Here is a 22,195-nt window from a genome sequence, read left to right as displayed (position 1 = left end):
TTTTCTTGTTTCATTTTAATGTTTATTCAGCACAATGCAAAGGATAAAAACACAGAGAAAAATAGAAAATGTCAGCATAAGTTTATTTTTGTAAAAAATGTATTATTTATTTATAGTATTCTCATTGTACTGGAAAACTCTGAAAATTAAGTCTTGTTTGAGAGTAAGTATGCACTTCAACTGGCAGATCTTAACAATTATGACTTAAACAATATTAGCACAGTAATCTAGTCTGCTAGGATCACAGTTATAAGGCTAAAACACGCTGTTTTCTTTTCTGTTTTGATTTTGGAACTTTCGTATTTTTGTGTCTCAATGGCGTCTGAATGAATTTTGGGGTGCTGTCTGACTCAACTCGACATCGCCTTCTGTTTAATTTGATCCTTTCTGTCAAGCCAATAAATGCTGGTAGTGAACACAAAGCCGGATCCCATTTATTACATGCTGAAAGATTTCCGTCCTCAATGGCAATGACATCATGATCATAATTGCATGTTTCATCAAATTTGCAATTTATGTTGCTACATGTGCCATCATTAAAAGAATTCATATCATTTTCAAGTTTGTCAACATTTTCTTGCACTTGTAAGTCGATGAAATCCACACACGTATTCTCACATGAGACTTCATTTTTAAACTTATCGATCTCTGTCCCCATTTGGGATGATTGACTCAAGTAGATCTGAGGGCTTAGTATCGGAGGTCCTGTTTCCATGGCATCATTCTGAAACACATCATCATGGGCATGCTCATTGAACGCAAATGTTAGGCCTCGAAAATGAGGCAACTGAGACAAACTGGTGAATGGATTCCAGGCCTGCGGTTCAAACTTCACAAAATATGGTTCTTCAGGTTTTCTAGCATCATCACTCTCTTCCCATTGGCCAATATTTTGCATCACCTGGGCAACGCAGTCCATGAATTCGTGGTCTATTTCTGGAATAACGTCTTTTTCACTGACAGGTAGGGATTGTGCATTGGCGATACAAGTTGAGGGGGTTTGGCTGGCTGTGCCATTTGTAACCGGTTTTACAGATTCAATAAACGTTGGTTCTGTTTGGTGTTTTACGAGGTTCAAATCATTGTTACACAGTCTGTTTCTTTCTTGAGGTATACCAGAATAGTTTGGCAGTAAAGTATTATTAATAACAGTTTCAACACTTTTATGCCTAGTACCGAATTCACCCAGGGAAAGAAGACTGGGGTTTGTATGCACAGGTGAAATCAACAAAACATCGTATTCACTGCTAGCTGAAACATCCTCAATTGGTATGACATGTACACTGTTGACTGTCCTGGCATCTGTAACATTGTCCTTTCCCATATTTGTACCACTTAGGGTTGGCATATTATCATCATTTTCATTGGGTGGAGTGACTAGCTCAGTGTCAGTGGGAGGGTTGACCTCTGTTGGGGTTACTGGCTCAGTGTCAGTGGGAGGGTTGACCTCTGTTGGGGTTACTGGCTTAGTGTCAGTGGGAGGGTTGACCTCTGTTGACATAAGTAAATCAGCTTTCTGATTGGCTGTTGCTAGTCTTTCATCTTCTATATCTATTCCATTACCAGTTAACATTTCAATTGAGGTGTTTATTTCTTTATCCTGGTCAAGACGCCGACGTTTTCGTAGAGGTGAAATGACGACAGTTTTACTGTTGGTTGAAAGACAAAATATGACATGTGAGATGGGGCATAATGAAGAAAGCTAAGAAAGAACTACCATGTGCTGAGATTATGGAAGCATAGTTGATATTAATTCAAATTATTTTAAGATTAGCCTTTTAAACAAGCAGCTTGGTGACTAATATTGGTCTGCTATTTGAGATGCACAACATGAAAACATTGATCCAGAGTATTGAGGTTTATAATACTGGCAGAAAATAAATTTGATTGTATACTTGTGGTTTGCAGTCTGATTTATTCAAGAACACAAGTTCAATTTAAATATGCATTGTTTTCAATATCAAACTAATTTTACCTGTAGGTTATCTGATTATTATGCATATTAGGTAATTAATATGCATGATCTGATCTGTTCATTATCCTAGAGCATATATACACCAAGTGTGATTATTAGTATTTGAGATATTGGTAGAAAAACCTCAAAAGAATGAATAATTATTATGTAAATTAGATAATTAATATGTACACAAAGTTTTACCCGAAATCAGGTTTGCTCATTGCCCAAGAGCACCTAGCTGTACCAAATTTCATTGAAATCTGACTAGGGGTTCTTTAGATATCAGTTGAGAAATTCATACATACACACATAGGTGCATTGCTATGTGTTCTGAGGATCTCCACTGATTAACTTTCAGTATATTTGAATTAATTTTAATAAAGTTGTGTTATGTTTGGATTACAACCCAACCCAACCCTACCCTATATAGGAATGCGTTTAATTGAAATCATATTAAATTTAATATAAACTGTACCAAACCCCTTTACTAACTCTAAGCTATGCAAACTTAAACTGCGGCTCCGGGTGTATAGTTTTCAGTATGCCGATGACCGGAAAATAACTCTTTTCAACAATCTTAGTGCCTGTGGTGCATTATTTTGATGTTGCACACAAACATGAATATATCCATGATGCAATTTTGATGTTAATTTACTAGTTCAGAGCGATGTCAGTGTGATTTCTGCGTAAAAGCGACGGAAAATCATGATTTAGACAGTCGCTTTGACTGCTCAAAATGACTGTCAGTCATGGGTTTATGCAAATGCAAGGTGTTAATCCTGAGTTGTTTGTTCAATCTCTTTGACGATGTAAGTGATATCATGGAGCTAATAAGAAATAATATGCTGTGAGCTGTTTTTCCGGCCACTTCAGGGGCGTCGTCGGCGCTCCACGAAGTGGTTCGGCTCAAGTGAGTATGGATGGCATGAGCTAGGGTGTGCATGAGAGGGATGGGACTGTACATAAACATTCCAATAATTTCCTTAGTGTATGTGCACAAAAAAAAGAGATGTATTACATGTCAGTACTACAGACTGCCACCACTTTATGTAAAACATAAAATGTACCAGGAAATTCATTACTCACCATGGCGACAAGTTGGGTGCAAAACGCTCCACAAATTGTTGTACAGATGGAAATTGCTGCGTTAATGCTTCAACACCCCAATAGTTACTTTCTTTATTTGCAAATGCCCGATGATATGAACGTGTTATATGTTCATGTATATCATCGTATCGTTCCAAACAACATTCACAATAACCCTCTTGTTTGCTATCATCTTCTACTTCAACTGGTGTTGTCTTGGTAACCGTTACTTGTTGGTAACGAGATCGGCATGCTCTTGATTTGAAAGAGGACTCAAAGAGCGAGGGCCAAGCTGATTTGCCAAATTGACGATATGATGGTTTGTATATACTGAAATAAAACATATATATATATATATTGTAAACTTTTTTACACCACAGAGATATATAAATATAATTTATTCTAAACGAAGTCCTTCAAAATGTTCATTATACATCTATATTTAAAATATACATAATATTGACAAGTATTTTGTCATGTGATGTTACAAAGTAAAATTCAAATAAAGTAGTGTCTATATAGACGTAACACAGTTAGAGTGGAACCAATGTTATATTATATTATAAACATAGAAGACATTGATTACTGTAAGAAGTTGTTGATAAAAATAATATAATAATACACATAATACCACATATATTGAAACTACTGGTATATTGTACGAACTGTACTTTTATTAAGCTTTCAATTATAGTTTCATTAAACAAACCAAACAAAACAAAGTGTTGTATTTTGCTCATTTCAATGAGCTGACGTACTATGCATCATCTTCTACTTTCATAAAACAATCTATTAATCTCCTAGGCCTCGGCTTTTTCGCATCACTGATCCATACTTTGAAGTCATCTAGTGGAACTATTTTCACTCCCCATGCTTTGGCATTCGCCAACACATCACTACAACCAGCCCGACAATGAACAGCTTTCTGTAGAAGTAATCTCCCTCTTGTAAGTGGTGCTGTTTGGCCGTAAGAGGGCGATTCTGAACTACCTGGACTTGGTGATGAAGCACCGTAGTAGCCTGGACTTCTTGCAGATGATGAGCATGATCCACGTTGTTCCTTCAAGCGGACAGGAAGTCTGTCACTTACCACATACGTGATATTCTTACTTAAGAAACTTTCTACTTTCTAAAATTAAGATGAGAAAAACAGTGAATGTGTGTGAGGGAGGGGATTTATTTATTTTCATTGGTGGGTTGTACATGTCCAATATTTTATTCACACTAAAAGTCTTTTAAATCTCAGATAATGCCAAGTACAAATCGAACAACTTAAAGATTGTATACATTGTAATGAACAATTAGAAATGAAATGCCAATACTTACTCCACCGAGCCCTTTGATATCTTTTTCGATATTTCCAATCTGAGTAAATGAACATTTCAAATGTAAATAAAATGATTTGGATTCAAGTGGTCCTTCTTCTAAAGATAGCTTTCTTTTTGCCTTTACTGGAGTGCCTTTGGTTCCTATAAATTCACAAAACAACATGTTTAAATCTACTATGAGTTTTAATACTGCAATTTTCAAGGTGTGGGGTCGAACTTTGACAAGAATATTGCATAAATCATTTTTTTGCAAGTCATGGCATGCTTGTTTAAAATACCTAAAATTAATTTAAAAGGTAGCGAGAAGGGTTTGATGATATTTTTGAATAAAGCATTCTCTGTCTGTTGTCTCAATCAGAACCATAACTTAGCACACATAATTCAAAAGCCTAAGCATACAGAGAGACAAGTTTGCACAAACTAGACAGTCATTGTGTACATAATTACCATGAGCCATACTGAATCAAAACTTAAACTCGGCAAAAACAGTTTTAGATAATAAAGCACTGCAGATTTGCTGCATTACTATAAACATACACCAAGAATGGCCAAACTTATTAACCACTGATATAATAGAACACATTAAGTGTGTCAGATAGCGAATAATTTCATATGTGAGTGTTATAAAAACAAGCCATGCATGGCACAGTCCCCGTTAGTTATCAAATTTAAGATATATAGTTTTGTTGATAGTAATATAGCTGAAATATAACCATGTCAAGAATATGATTATGATGATTGTTTAACATTAAAATGATTGACATTTGTATCTGATCGTCAAACAAGTACTTGTCCATATTGGGAGATATTGCTCTGAAACAGCATTAATTGATGTATAACGAATATATAAAATTTGAATATAATCAATCAAAGCATTTAAGAGATATGGCTCTAGAAGCCCATTCATTAAAACGAAATGGCCGCCAGTCAGCCATTTTGAATCCGATCTGAAAAATAAAATGACGTGCATCAGGAACCCGTAATGTCTAATGTATGACCAAGTTTGAACGAAATCCATCCATAAATGCTTGATATTTGATTTTTTTAGCACAAAAATGGCCACCATACGGCCATTTTTGAATAGGATCGTCAAACCAATACATCTGTATATCTATGACATAATGTATAATGAATATTAAAAATTTGAACGTAATCAGTCAAAAGCCCATTCATTACAGCCGAGAAATGCTTGATTATAATGATTTTTTAGCACAAAAATGGCCGCCATTCGGCTATCTTGAATCAGATCGTGAAACAAATTGATGTGCGTATGTATAATATCATGTATGATGTATGTGTGAAGTTTGATTGTGATTTGTCCAGGCATTTCTAAGATACAGGTCCGAACGCACGCACGCACAGACGCACAAGGGTCAAAACATAAGTCCTCATTTTCAGACTGCGTCCGAACGGGAACTAAATAGATGGCATTTTGTATCCCGTACAGCGGGAGCATTCGGGAAACATGGCTTCCATTGTTATGCAAGGGATAATCCTGACAAACATTACTCTCCCACTGCACACACTGACTATTTACAAACAAGTCATTGAAAATGACACAGTTCCCGTTCAAACTGTTCAAATTAATTCTTGTGTACCAAACTTGGTCTTGACAATATTCAAGAAATATATTTACATGGTGAAATACCAAAACTGTGTACATTCTGAGTATGACAAATAAGAATAAACAAAAGAAAATGGTTTACAGTGCACTGATCAAGTATGAGTACTTTCAAAACATTTTTCAATGCAGTGTCTAATGTCTGAAACGCAGTGACAAGGTCAAAGTCAACTTCAGAAAGGCACCCAGAATGATTTGGTTCGAATGAAATGCAGCTATTTAAATCAGCAAGCAACCTGTAAATACATACTGGAATGACTTAAGATAAGTATTAAATACAATATGTCCCATATCTAGTATGTTATCAATAGTCATACTGTTAGCAGTACTGACATATTAGCAGTATCCATAATCATTGAATATACCAAGGTTACAAGACTCCAGAGGTGATACCTGAATATTAAAGTGAACCTTAATGAGCATAACCATCTTGAATTTTCAAGGTGAATGTTCCGGCGAAGCACTCCACTATCACCTTGAAGTATTTCATTAGGAATATGTGTATGTGACAATGCCCTCACAGTTTAGAATCAGTTTACCAACAGCCAATCATATTGCTTCTTTCATCAACGCGCTTGACCAAGCTATCAACATTGTCGGGGCAGAGCTAAGTCACAAGACGCTATTAAAGACGCGCACCACTCTACCATGTATTTCTATGGGCTCTGTGCGAGCTGCTGTGGAACGCCGGTCGAAAAGCCGTTGAAAATAGCTAAAATCGAAAAAACAGCATAAACATAACTTTAAAGAAATCCAAAACAACCAAATTTAAACATGTTGCATATGCAGGGTAATCTTGTTACACGGTTCAGGGGGTGTCAACAACCATCCCAAAGTACCGTTTTCTGAGAGTTGTTGGCCTTTGTTTTCACCATGATGGTTGCCAGGCGGTGAAAATGCTCGCACAGTGGAAGCTGTGTTGGCTTGGATGTCGAGGCAATACAATATTCGGACAAAAGCCGTTCAGGGTACTTAGTTCCGAGTCTGATGTGTTCGTTTTTAGTCGCACTGGAAATGGTAAATCATTATGTTATTATGCTTTACCAGCCTGTTGAGTATTATAGAATATATAGAGTAGGTGTTATACCTCAAAGCTCATGGTGTCACTGCAACATATATTGGCAGAAATGAAGCCGAAGATGAAGACATCAGAAATGCAAAGCCCCAAACACTTTTTGGTAGTCATTGTAACAAAGCTTTCTATTGGTCGGTAAACTTTCTATCGCGCAACCACGTGACATACACGGTTATGAATAGAATTACCGCACGGTGTTGTGGAGGGAGGAATGTTCGAACGGAGCAACACCATGCAGGCGGACGATGGAGCATAACCTGCAATCACTAATTTATATTGACCTGTTATTTCACAGTTTGAAGTAGGACGGACCAGCAATGCCTTCTATATCATCACTTGGCCACAGAATCATTCTCTTACTGTACAAATAAAGTTGCATAAATTCACACAGATAAAAGTTGTTAGTGTTTTTATTACAAACTTCATTTGGTGTACAATGAAAAATTCGAAGTCTAAATACATAGTGACAACAGGCATCCATAAACAAGGACCCGACACGAGGTGTGTTACCATTTACATGTACCTCACTTAAGCGAATCTTCCCTCAAGATGCAACACTGGAACACATTGCCTGAACGATAATACAATGTAGGGGAAAGGCAGGTTCCAGGTATGTGGTCAAAATATTGATAATCTTTATTGCAATCATTTTCAAATCAAGATATCAAACAAAACACAAATAAAGGTAACATTCTGACAAACCAACATAATAATAGAACTATTTTGACATTAATTTAACAACATAAAAACAACTTTGTATTAGATGCATGTAATCTTAATCAGAATCTGCACATTTTGGGGTCTAAAATAGCTGCCAAACGGTCAAAATTGATCTAATCACAAAACAAATTCATGTGCATATGTATACCTTTATGACATGTATGTGTACCAACTTTGAAAAGAATCCATCAAAGCATGTCTGAAATATGACCGCACACGTACACACACACGCACGCACACACACACAGAACCAAAAACACTACTTCCCGTTTCGGACTACCATCCGAACGGAAACTAACAAGCCAATTGTTCAAGTTTCTCTGATCACGAGAAAACAGTTCCTTTTTAATTACTGATCGTGAATTATTGGTGGAAGAAATACAAGATGCTGGGCAAGTATCACTCAGTTCTCACGGATAGCAGAACAATTACCAAGTTCGTTATGCAAAATTATTATGAAGATTACAGTTTTTGACTACCGGGTATCTATATTGATGTTACGTTCTTTCTTCATCATTAGCAAGTATAATTTGTTATGACTACGTTCATTACTTTCACACTCTAAACAAAGCTAGTACTAACGGGTCAAACTGGATCTAGGCAATCAACTTTATTTATATTACTAGTATTTTGTAAAAGACAAGTCGTAAAGCTCTGTAAATGAATTGTAGGTGCTTCCTTGTCTGATGTATCAATGTCGTCATCAGTAAGTAGTTGAAACCATTTTTTGGGTGGATGTGTATAGTTCAACTTCATCGTCCTTTTTGAACCACTCACGAGGTTGGTTATAATATGACCCTGCGTCACTGCAGTGAGTCGCAGGTTTCTCTTCGCCTCGTCTGTCATCGGTGTCTTTTCTTTTTCTCATCATTGCATTAGTAATATGGTGTTAGTAAAATAGAATATTGAATATTGAAAATAAACGGTTTAAATAAAAGTTGCACAAAGTTATGACCCTGTATCTCCGACGATGTCTTGACTGTCAATGCTGCATGACAATGAACATTGTTTGTGACAGAAGCTTATCACCCGTTATGCTAGAATCGTCAACAACATCTAGTGTATAGATAAGATGTTATCATTTAAACCATCCCAAAGATAAACATTGTGCAATTATCCATGAAATGACAGTTGTAGTTATTTGTGTTAGCATTTAAAACACTAATTTGAGCAGCGTCTTTCCGAAATTTCAATGTTTTGAAAAGCTGGGATGATGTATCAAGGTCTAAGTAAAAATTTGAAAATAAAAATGAAAATTTCCCTTCTCACTACCTTATGTATGCAATTTTAATGAAATTCAACTTGTTTTTAAATGGGTAAACCTTTACCTCTATAAGGGCAATTGCTGTTAAAGTTCTATAAACTGACCAATCCATAAATGGCATTGTGACATCGTTTTCAGTTCTAATTAATATTAATGAGTTCAACAATCCAATCAGCAAGAGCCTTATTTGGAATAAATGAGCAAACACAGTTGTGTCACTAGTTGTGTTCACGTTACACGAAGTACGGGCTAAGATTTAAGCTGATTTAGGCTTATCTAGCATATTTGCATTTCGGCTAGACCCAATTGCGTCCACGCACAGGGAGGGCCAGTCGTTAGCACGGGCTAAGGGCTGCCATTAGTTGGTGACCTTTGGTAAGCCGCTATTTACGAACGAAAAATGGATGACACACGAGAGGTTCTATTTCTGCTGCTGGCATGTTTCGTTCTAATTTTGAAGCGACGTGCACAGGAACGCGAGAGAAGACGGACCACTTATTTGGATGCACATAAACAGTATACAACGGGCGTAACAGAATACAGCGTTTTATTAATGCATGTCGTAGACAGCGAACCAAATTTATTTTGTCTACGATTGGAGCTGCTGTACGCTCTACTACAGTGACCCGATTAGTGTGGAAGTGAGCGCGGAGTAATGACTGGTGGAATAGTGTCGTTAAACGAACATGGGACAATTTTCACACCTAAGGTCGCCGCAGAGGGCGCTTAGCCCTGGGCTAAGCGTTCGCGCATACTTCGTTAGCCCGTGCTAAGGTCTAGACCGCGTCTTAAATTCGGATCAGATTTAACCCGTACTTAGCATTCCTTCGCCCGTGCTAAGCGTTCACGCACGTTTTCTTAGCACGGGCTAAGGAATTTGACCTCTTAGCCCGTGCTAAGGAGCTGTGCGTGAACGCAACTACTATCTCATATTTGAATTTGAATGAAAGGTGATGATTGGTGTTTACCAATGCTTATTAATATATTTATAAACAAGGCCCCAGCTTTGTGTCCTTCACTGTATTACCAATGCCAGTGTGTTTGAATCAGCTACAATCTCTGTGATATCAGACAAGCCAATTTTATTTTTTATTTTGAGTACTTAACTAAAATATAGTCTTTTTATATTGCCATCTATGGGTAGCGTAATTCTTTTTATATTGCCATCTATGGGTAGCGTAATTCTTTTTATATTGCCATCTATGGGTAGCGTAAGTTTCTGAATTACGTCAGTTTCTACTACAAGAACGAGGAATAACTTGTTGTAATACACATAAGGCCAAGCTGATTGAACTCGTGAAACTTGCAAATGAGTTAAAAGTTCGCCCTTTATAGTCTGACGATTGCGAAACCTCGAGCAAGCGTCGCCGTACAGTTCAGGACAAGTAATCTACCCTGACATTAGAAGATCCGTGTACTATCACAACCTGGGAGAAAAACCTCCATTACATGCCATCATTCGAAACTGCAGATATATTTGCTTACTTAATACATCAATGTGACTGGACACCGTCCAGGTTAAAAGAATATTGACTTAACAATGGTTTTCTTCTGTACAAAGATGGACAATATTGTTTCTGTCAAGCTTCACCATGTTAAAGAAACTAAAGTTATTTACATCATGGCTGAGTGTGTTTGAGAAACATTTGCAAAAAGAAAAACCTTCTGGTTAAAACCAGTTCAGAAATAATTTCTACAAGCGTCACTGAACATATGTTACACTTACGCTCCTTGTCGACGTCACTTGAAATAAATGTTATTAATAATAGCTTTAATTTGTCATTGATGTAGTTACAGAGAGTGCAAGAGAAGGGCTGATGAGAGAGATGTTGTATGCTGATGACTTGGTCTTGATGGATGACACAATGGAGGGATTGAGGGAGAAGTTTGTGAAATGGAAAAAAGCATTTGAGAGTAAGGGTTTGAAGGTAAATCTGGGAAAGACAAAAGTGATGGTGAGTGGGACAAAGGAGAAAGCTTTGGTGAGTAAGGTTGACCCATGTGGCATGTGTGGAAAGAGGGTAAAGGTAAATTCAGTGCGGTGTGTGAAATGTGGGAAGTGGATACATGGGAGATGTGCAAAGATAAAGAGGGTGACCCAAAGATTGGCAAGGGATTTTGCATGTGGAAGATGTAAGAATGGAGCTGGAAGGGTGGTGGAACAGGAAGAAAAGTTGTGTGATGAGGTTGAGACAGTGAAGGAGTTTACATACCTGGGGGACAAGGTAAGTGTGGGTGGTGGGTGTGAGGCGGCTGTGACAGCTAGAGCAAGGTTTGCTTGGGTGAAGTTTAGGGAATGTGGAGAGTTACTATATGGGAAGAGATTTCCCTTGGAGATGAAAGGAATAGTTTATAAGAGTTGTGTGAGATCAGCATTGCTGTATGGGAGCGAGACATGGTGTTTGAGTGAAAATGAGTTGGGTACTTTAAGGAGGACAGAGAGAGTGATGGTGAGAGTGATGTGTGGGGGTGAAGTTGATGGACAGAAAGAAAACTGAGGACTTGATGCAGATGTTGGGTTTGAAGGAAGCGGTAGATCGGTTGGCGAAGGCAAATGGGGTACGTTGGTACGGGCATGTGCTGAGGAGGGAGGATGGGCATGTATTAAGAAAGGCCCTTGATTTAGAGGTGAGCGGTCCAAGGAAAAGGGGAAGGCCAAAGAAGACGTGGAAGATGCAAGTAGAGGAGGAGAGTGGGAAGGTTGGGATGAGGATGAGGGATGCTTTAAATCGTGCAAAGTGGAGGGAGGGGGTAAAAGCGATTGCCACTAGTTTAAGGTGAATCCGGCCACCCTCGTCTTCGGGAACCAAACCGGATTTAAAACTCTGGACTACTACTACTACTACTACTAATGATTGTTGTTGGACCCGATAATGTAACAATTACCGATAATGTATCATTAACCGATAATGTAACAATTACCGATAATGTATCATTAACCGATAATGTAACAATTACCGATAATGTATCATTAACCGATAATGTAACAATTACCGATAATGTATCATTAACCGATAATGTAACAATTACCGATAATGTATCATTAACCGATAATGTAACAATTACCGATAATGTATCATTAACCGATAATGTATCATTAACCGATAATGTAACAATTACCGATAATGTATCATTAACCGATAATGTAACAATTACTGATAATGTATCATTAACCGATAATGTAACAATTACCGATAATATATCATTAACCGATAATGTAACAATTACCGATAAAGTATCATTAACCGATAATGTAACAATCACCGATAATGTATCATTAACCGATAATGTAACACGAATTAACCGATATTGTAATAAAAAACAATAATGTAACAACGCGCAACCAATAGTGTAACAAAAAAGGCAACCGATAATGTAACAAAAAATAACTGATAATGTAATAGATTATTTTCCAACTGATAACATAACAAGATGATTACTGATAATGTAATAACATATTTGCAAATAGAAACATCAATATTAACAACATGCCAACACTATGTGTGGGGAACCAAACTGATCAACAATGCTGTTATCATTGATATTAACATAATATCGGATACATTTGATAATAAATTAATAGTCATGAGACGTATATGAGTGAAAAGCTGCCAGAAATATTAGTCGCTTTGTAGTCCCAAGCGATTTTTAAAAGTGTGCTTCAGGTGATCATCGAAAATCATCAAAAAAAAGCGTAACTGTGATATTGCAGATATATATGTATATATATTCGTTGTTAGTATGAAACAAATCAGTGAATACAATTAATATATTCAATATCGCATTGATATCCAAGAACGGCCATAACGTATATATTGCTCCAAATTGGCACATGTATTCGAAATTTTGATTTGAGTTGGGGTTGATCCATCTATCAATATTTGATGATATAGTCCATATAGTTTGAAAGTTTTGTCAAGGCATATTTGACAATGATAGTGTTGTCAAATTAAGAATAGATTTGAAGATACATGTACGTTCGATATAATTGGCAGTGATATTTTGATCAACATCTAACTAAAGATGATATATTGTATACTACATTCTTTTCAAAATATTACGATATTTTCGATATAATATTGCACTTTAATTACTTGTGATAAAGCTTGTGTATGGTTGCAATCAGTGTAATAGTAAAAAGCCAAAGCACGATGATTTTAATGAACGTCTACATTTACCTAAACGTCTGATCAGTCAAATATATGCTGAAACTGACTTTATTGTCGTTTTTTTGAAAGACTCTCAAAATAAATAGTAACTCCTATGGACTCGATAAGTGAATAGCCTGCGATATAACGAAGCGACATGCATACCATGTGACACCTTGCAAATCCATGTATAACACGTGACAGAATATAAAGACATGCATATCAAGTGCATATCAAGTTAATTGCTAAAAAGTTCGTCACGATATACATTTAGTGTATGTACAGCCAGAAGTAGGAGTATTATAGCTAACTGATTTTGACACACTTACACCGGCACGACTCTACTTTACTCACAACAGACGCGTGTCGGAAATGGATACGAAAGGTCAGATGTGACACGTTATGCATCGCACTGTTAGCCTCCGATACCTGTTTAGTAGTGACTAAGAATGATTGTGCTGAGTGAAATCTGCAAGCGAATTTAATTATGCTTTGTTGTCATGACAATTATACCAGGGGGGGGGCATCATAAAAAGTTAATGTAGACACAGCCTAGGAGGCAAGTCAGACACTACAGTAGGAAAGACAACGATTTCATGAACGAAAATGGCCAGCAGCCAGAATCAAGGAGGATTCGCACAGAGTTCTGGGTAAATCAAGTGCGCATACTCATTTTCAGCCAATCAGGCGTGCCGTAACAGCGAGTATTTCCTTGATTTACCCAGAACTCTGTGCGAATCCCCCTTGATTCTGGCTGCTGGCCATTTTTGTTCATGAAATCGTCGGATATCATCAGAAAACGCGGGATTTGTGCAGTTTTGAATAAAACCAAGTTAGCGATTATGAACAATGGTTATTAACGTAACACCTAATCCCCACTAAAATTGTTATTTTGCATTTTAAGGTAAGAAATCGACATTTGAAACCGACAGGGTGTCGATTTACTAGGTGCCGTGTTTCACAACTTGTTTATTTATATACGTATAGCGGATGATTTTTTTTGAAAATTAGTATTTATTGATTTTCAGCCCCCAAGTGACTGTGCTACTATGTCACCCATACATTCAGAGAAAGTCATAGATGTCGTACGCAGGCGCGACATTTTCTGACCCGGAAGTGATATTTGTTGTTCATAATAGAGCGATAACAGGTTCCGTTACTATCAGAGGGCGCTGTCAATGTTTTGTCGTGACACAAGATTCATTTACAGCGATCTCATTCTCATTATTGCAATTACCTAATTAACTCGGATACTTCATTTTTTTTGAAAATTATATATTAACCCATTTTTGTATTACAGATGGCAACTTGTTATATTTATTGTTAATGAGACGGCGAGCCCACCATGTCATATTCCCCTGTGCCGCGAGACTGGAACAGATTTAGGGCCGACCAATATTATAAGATTGACAAATCTAAATAATTGGGACCATAAATTAAATTAAAAAACATGTTAGAACAGTTTTCTAATCGTTTCAACATTTTAATAAACATTCCTATAAATATACTTTTTTTCTTTATGATTACCATGAAATACGCATATTTCGCAGGATTGTTGTTACTTTCATCACAAAAACAATAACATTCACAACTAAAATAAGAATTCGGGCTCAGACTTGGTGCCATTTGGAACTGATCTTTGTTTGGGTGGTACGTCACTGGCACTATGATTTTAACTAATGTTGAAAGATCGTTTATTGTACAAGGAATTACTTGGCTGATTTTCAAAATGAGGTTATTATATAACCAAAACTTCTACTCAAATATACTGTCCACATGTATGAACAAATAAATTTGGAAAATTTTAAATTGGTTAATTTGAGCAGTCAGCTTTATACTCTACACACTGTTATGCATGCATGCCATAAACACACTATCGATGTTTGGTCGTAGATCACCAATTCCGTAAAGAGTATTTTCCATGTCGTTCACATGACTCAAAACAGTTTGTCGGGTCCATAAAAAGAGTGGTGGTGTTGTGTACATTGTTCGATAGAAATATGTGTTGACTACTCCCACGAACGGTTCGAGATGTGTTTCAATCTGTATATGCAACATTTACAGACGACACTCTTATATACCACCTTACTATGACAATAAGTACAAGGTATTATCAAACATGATACTGATTACACGTCGATTTTATTTATTTTTTAAGTGCAAATGTTTCAGTTATATCACTGCCTGTTCTCACATGTACACCGATGTGGGATGATGAAGACTATATTAGTAGTCCAGTCAATTTATGGTTTGACCCATCACAAATTGCAACAGAAATAATTTCTTCACAATACATTCCGGGGAGGTGCCTAGATTGACATACTAAAAGTCTAGGAAAATCTAGGCTTTCGAAATATACCTAATTTGCATATATTCAAAATGGCCGTTTGGTGCATTTTTACAACATGGAAAATATAACTATTAGGACATATTTTTATTTCTAGATGACATTTTTTAGATAATCAAGTTGCTGTGATATGGTTTAGTGTGTGTCAATGTATGTGATTGTGAAACATTTGATTGAATAACAATTTCCTTGTGATCCTTGTGACCTGATGTTCATCCCCACCCTCAATCCTGAAACAGTCACTCTTGGTAGGACTCTCACTTCCGGGATCCAGAGTGCTGCATTCGGTATTGCTTTGGATCCCGTCGAGTGCTGGACGTAGAGGGAAACGCACAGCCGGTGTTGATGTGGGCCTTGGTCCCACGCGAGATAGAGGCCTAAGTTTTAGGGTAGGTAAATATTATGCTCAACCTTTTCTGCTGACAAAGCGATCGAGCGGTGTTTGGGACCGGAGCCACCAGAGTTTGTAGTCAAATCTCGTGCCCAATCAGATCCTTTAGTTCTTCCTCCGACCCCGGTACCACGAATTTTTTTGGTTCGGTGGGACGGGCAAAGGGGGTGGCCACTGAGAGTGGTGACCCTCAACCTTCGAGTTGTGGCCAGCCCATTGGAACAAATTGTTTTGCGCTGCTAGCACTCTCAATGGCGGAATGCACCAGCCTTCTAGACCAGCAGACATAGCCATTGGTGGGACACCACACGGCTGAGTGGGATATCCTGCAGTGTCATCTGGCTCTCGTTGCAGGGGCTGCCTCTGTACAGTGGAATGCGGTTTTGGCTGTTTTCACTGGGTGCACCACCGCCTCAGTTATGCAGGCTGGACCTCCCTCACTCTCCTCAGCGGAGGAGAGAACACCCTGATGTGGAACCGCCAAATCCACACATCTCTGTTGCACTGATTGCGTCTGTACTCATCAACGTGTACCTAGATGGCTGGTTGCTACACAACCCAACAAGGAATGGTTAGTCAAATAGTAAGGCTAACACCAGATTTTTCTTGACCAGTTGTGCTTCTTAGTAAATCGAGCATATCCCACCATCAGCCAACACAATAGTTGGTGTTCCTGGCCAGGGAGTTCGACACGTAGGTGGGCTTGGTTCGGTCACTACATGCCCGTTGCCTAAATGACCTAGCCGAATGTCTAGTCAGTGTTCCATCTGTGTCCCTGTGAGAACTAATGCGGATCATCAGAATGATGTCAGCGGTTTGCACTTTACAGCGTTACACCGGCCTCTCTTATGAAACCTGGAGAGGCGAGTAACACTCTCGAACCAAGCGAGGGATGCCTTGCAACGGTGGTCCGCAATTGCCAAATCTCAGGCAGGGGGTCCCCTTGGACCCACTCGCCACGGCTATGACTCTGGAAACGGATGCCTCCATCACATGTTGGGGAGCGCACCTATTGGACGAACAAGCCCAATGGAAAATATGGCCCTGCATTAGACTCATGACTGCCATATCAACTGGCTTAGCACTACTTAACTTTCTACCTATAGTTCGAGACCAAGGAGTTTTGCTTCGCACGGACAACACAGCGTTGTCAGTCCTAGCAGAGCAAATTCTCCTTTGATACCTGGAATGTGGAGCTAGCCACACACCAGCTCCCAGGGGCGAGAAACAGTCAAGCGGACGCCCTCTCATGGTGGCTCCATCTCCAGAATGCGAAGTGGCGGATACCCCAATGGGTAACCTCGGTAGTGGGATGGTCCAAGGTTAGACCTATTCACCACACCCCTGAACGCCAAGCTCCCGACGTACACAACACTCCTGCCGACTCCAGGACCCTGGGCCAGGGACACTTTGTCGACCCCCGTGGACCCACATGGACGTGTATGCCTTTCCTCCCTTTCCGCTATTCACCGGGTACTGGAGAAACTTTGACAGGGGTGGCGTGGGTGGCGCCCAACGGGCCAAGCAAGGTCTGGGTTTCACTCATGTTGGAAATGTTAGTCAAAACACCAGGATCTGCTGTCCCAACTACTGGATGGCGCACTGCCTTTGTGCCAGCGATGTACCACTTACACGCATCAAGGAACTCAGTTGACTCACTCAGTGGTCTGCCAATGTCCTGGCCAGGATGAACAGGGATCCCACCAACACAGCCTACACCTCCAAATGACGTGTGTACACTGATTGGTGGGAGGGAGATCCATGCCATGCTTTTGTTGACCAGACAGCTGATTTTTCGTCCGCTGTTTGAACGATTGTTGGCTATAGGTCAGCCTTGTCACCCACCATTGGGATTCTCTGGGGACAAGGCTAGCCGATTGTCCTACCATTAGGAGACTGTTTACTTTTTAGTCAGAGGTCTAGACCCCAAACGAGGGAACCAACCAATTTGAACTTATAGGTTGTGTTGGCCGCTCTAAGCAGACTGCCCTTTGAGACTCTCCGATCAGCACCACTCAAACTTTTGATGTGGAAAACAGTCTTTCTACTCAACCTCCCCTCAGGTAGGCGCCAGGCTGAACTAGGGGCCCTGTCCTTCTCGACCGGGTGTGTCACCTTTATGGACAATCAAGTCGTGATAAAGACACAAATCGGGTTTCTCGCCAGGAAGCAAATCCCAGGACGCGACCCACAACTGATCGTCATTCATGTAATGACTGACAAGGAGGCAGCACCTGAATTTCTCATGAGGACAGTGAGATGCAACTGCTCCACAGACTGTCGTAGTCTCAGATGTTTCGCAGAAAGCAAAACCTTGAATGTTCCGCAGTTTGTGGTCAATGTCGAGGATCTGGATGCACAAATGTAGTTCAGATACATGTATCTGATGAAAATAGCGATGGCGATTAGCAATTACATTAATCAAACAATAAACTTTTGGACAGAATACTATTTAATACAGTTTGTTAAATCAAAAATATAGTTTATAGAGTTGAAAATTTACGTTTAAATGGTCTATTGTGTATATACAATAGCAGATTTGTAGATCCAACCAAGTTGTTTCATTCCTCTAGTTTTTCTTTTAGATGTGACGACCATGTTGGATTTATGCAGATGAAGCATCCATCTACCCAGGAAACCATTTATTTACATCTTTTCTGTACTGTACGATTCTGTTTAAAATATTCTAGCATTCTAAACTTATTACTTATACCACATAGAAGAAAAGCCGGAAGAGAAGTTACTTTAAATAATTATATTATCACGGCCATATTGGATTTATGCTAATTTTCATCTACCCAATCAACACATTTGGCACTCTCAAACCTTCTCCGCCTCAAAACAGTACCATAGCATCATGATTTTTTTTAAATACCTCATCTAGAATTAAAGATATGTCCAAATAGTTATATTTTCATGTTGTAAAAATGTGCAAAACGACCATTTTGAATATATGCAAATTAGGAATATTTCGGAAGCCTAGATTTTCCTAGACTTTTAGTATGTCAATCTAGATACCTTTCCAAAAAGCACTATGAAGAAATTATTTCTGTTGCAATTTGTGCATGGTTGGCCCCCCTTTTTCGCTAGAATGACTGGACTATAGTGGGTAGTCACATAATTAACACATAATTTTTTGCGTTTCACAAAATGTAAACACATTTTACACCCTCTCAAAATGATCCTCCATATTTTCTTGGGAGGCCACATAATTCTTAATATCTTCATGGCAACCCCGAAACCAAACTTTGAACACGAATATATGCAATCAATATCAGTAGGCTGGACGTGTCTCCTAGAGTGTATGAACACTTAAGTAATGTTTATAGTTGAATTGCAGCTAAAAACAATCAAAATAATCTGTTATATAAAATACAGTAAATTCCATATCGTTCCAGAAAATGCGAACAATTTCAATGCAAATATACGTATTATTACATTATCGGTAATCATCTTGTTACATTATCAGTTGGAAAAATAATCTATTACATTATCAGTTATTTGTTGTTACATTATCGGTTGCCTTTTTTGTTACACTATTGGTTTCGTGTTACATTATCGGTTTTTATTACAATATCGGTTAATTCGTGTTACATTATCGGTTAATGATACATTATCGGGAATTTATTACATTATCGGGTCCAACAATTGTAACTAAAAATAATTTTCATTGAAAATATAATAGAGAACATGGTTCATGTAAAGCCGAGAAAGGTATCCACCACCCCCCCTGCAAATTGATAATATCGATATAAGACGAAATAAATTGCGTCCAGCCACTGCTAAACCAACATTGTCTACTTTGATAGCCCTCTAGCGGCTTTCTAGCAAAAACCGGGAGCTCAAAAATTGGAATTGAAAATTTTAATTTTCAAAGTCATGTGCAAAACCTGTCTTATTATATGGTGCAGAAATTTGGGGAATGGAAATCTTTGATAACAATAAATGGGATAAAGCATCAACAGAAAAATTTCATCTAAACTATTGAATCTAAACAATTTTCTACAAATATTGCATGTAGAGCAGAGCTGGGAGAATTTCCATTACTTGTTGATATTAAAATAGATCTTATTAACTACTAGTCTGGCATATTAATGATCTTCCAGAAAATAAACTAGCATTTCAAGAACAGATGAAGTTATCATGGGGTATTTCATTTCAGAAATTAAACAAATATATAATGAGAGACAATTTAACACAGGATTCAAAACAAATTATAATGAGCGACAATTTAACACAGGATTCAAAACAAATATATAATGAGAGACAATTTAACACAGGATTCAAAACAAATATATAATGAGAGACAATTTAACACAGGATTCAAAACAAATTATAATGAGAGACAATTTAACCCAGGATTCAAAACAAATTATAATGAGAGACAATTTAACACAGGATTCAAAACAAATTATAATGAGCGACAATTTAACACAGGATTCAAAACAAATATATAATGAGAGACAATTTAACACAGGATTCAAAACAAATATATAATGAGAGACAATTTAACCCAGGATTCAAAACAAATTATAATGAGAGACAATTTAACCCAGGATTCAAAACAAATTATAATGAGAGACAATTTAACACAGGATTCAAAACAAATATATAATGAGAGACAATTTAACACAGGATTCAAAACAAATTATAATGAGCGACAATTTAACACAGGATTCAAAACAAATATATAATGAGAGACAATTTAACACAGGATTCAAAACAAATATATAATGAGAGACAATTTAACCCAGGATTCAAAACAAATTATAATGAGAGACAATTTAACACAGGATTCAAAACAAATTATAATGAGAGACAATTTAACACAGGATTCAAAACAAATTATAATGAGCGACAATTTAACACAGGATTCAAAACAAATATATAATGAGAGACAATTTAACACAGGATTCAAAACAAACAAGTCATTGTCAATGACACGTCTCCGTTCCGTTCATATTTGAGTGACATATACATTCAAAGCAGATCATGACCGAAATGCACCTGCATATGTACAACACATTGTACTAAATCTGAACAAAATCCATCCATGCATGACTGAGATCTGGTTCCGGAATTGTGAAAATACATGATTTTAATGCATTTTCGGTCTTAAAATGGCCATCATTCAGCTATTGTTAAGCGGATCATGAAACAAATGCACATATCTATTTGTGACATGATGCACCATGTGTGTGTGAAGTTTGAACTTGATCAATCCAGACATGTCTTGGATACGGATCCAGAACTGAATTCTTTAAGAAAATGGCCGCCAGTCGGCCATTTCGAACTTGATCCGGAAAAAAAATGACGTGCATCAAGGTCCTATTATGTTTAATGTAAGTACCAAATTTGAACGAAATCCGTCCATGCATAACTGAGATCCGGGTTCGGAATGGTGAAAATGTGCGATTTCAATGCATTTTCGGCCTTAAAGCGGCCGCCATTTGGCTATCGTTAATGGGATCATGAAACAAATGCACATACATATTTGTGACATGATGTACCTTGTGCGTGTGAAGTTTGAACTTGATCAATCCAGACATGTCTCAGATACAGATCCAGAACTGAATTCTTTAAAACAAAATGGCCGCCAGTCGGCCATTTCGAACTTGATCCGAAAAAAAAAATGACGTACATCAAGGTCCTATTATGTTTAATGTAAGTACCAAAATTGAACGAAATCCGTCCATGCATAACTGAGATCCGGGTTCGGAATGGTGAAAATGTGCGATTTCAATGCATTTTCGGCCTTAAAGCGGCCGCCATTTGGCTATCGTTAATGGGATCATGAAACAAATGCACATACATATTTGTGACATGATGTACCTTGTGCGTGTGAAGTTTGAACTTGATCAATCCAGACATGTCTCGGATACAGATCCAGAACTGAATTCTTTAAAACAAAATGGCCGCCAGTCGGCCATTTCGAACTTGATCTGAAAAAAAAAATGACGTGCATCAAGGTCCTATTATGTTTAATGTATGTACCAAATTTGAATGAAATCCGTCCATGCATAACTGAGATCTGGGTCCGGAATGGTGAAAATGTGCAATTTCAATGCATTTTCGGCCTTAAAGCGGCCGCCATTTGGCTATCGTTAATGGGATCATGAAACAAATGCACATACATATTTGTGACATGATGTACCTTGTGTGTGTGAAGTTTGAACTTGATCAATCCAGACATGTCTCAGATACCAATCCAGACATGTCTCAGATACGGATCCAGAACTGAATTCTTTAAAACAAAAT

General features: G+C 37.9%; 1 protein-coding gene across 1 annotated transcript in view; it reads right to left on the bottom strand.

Annotated features, from left to right (window-relative positions):
* The window catches only part of LOC102803484 (uncharacterized), a 31,685-nt gene continuing 9,490 nt past the window's right edge, over nucleotides 1-22,195 (bottom strand). The window contains exons 2-5 of the mRNA XM_085503536.1: nucleotides 4,370-4,512; nucleotides 3,802-4,172; nucleotides 3,044-3,373; nucleotides 1-1,649 (exon numbers count right to left, since the gene is read on the bottom strand). Coding sequence (XP_085359662.1) covers nucleotides 248-1,649; nucleotides 3,044-3,373; nucleotides 3,802-4,172; nucleotides 4,370-4,512 — 2,246 coding nt within the window. The 3' untranslated portion in view covers nucleotides 1-247. The remainder of the gene's footprint in view (nucleotides 1,650-3,043; nucleotides 3,374-3,801; nucleotides 4,173-4,369; nucleotides 4,513-22,195) is intronic.

The sequence above is a fragment of the Saccoglossus kowalevskii genome, chromosome 9 (genome assembly GCF_978046115.1).
Source record: "Saccoglossus kowalevskii chromosome 9, keSacKowa6.1, whole genome shotgun sequence".
NCBI classification, from domain to species: Eukaryota; Metazoa; Hemichordata; class Enteropneusta; family Harrimaniidae; genus Saccoglossus; species Saccoglossus kowalevskii.
This window is presented reverse-complemented; position numbering and strand designations above follow the sequence as displayed.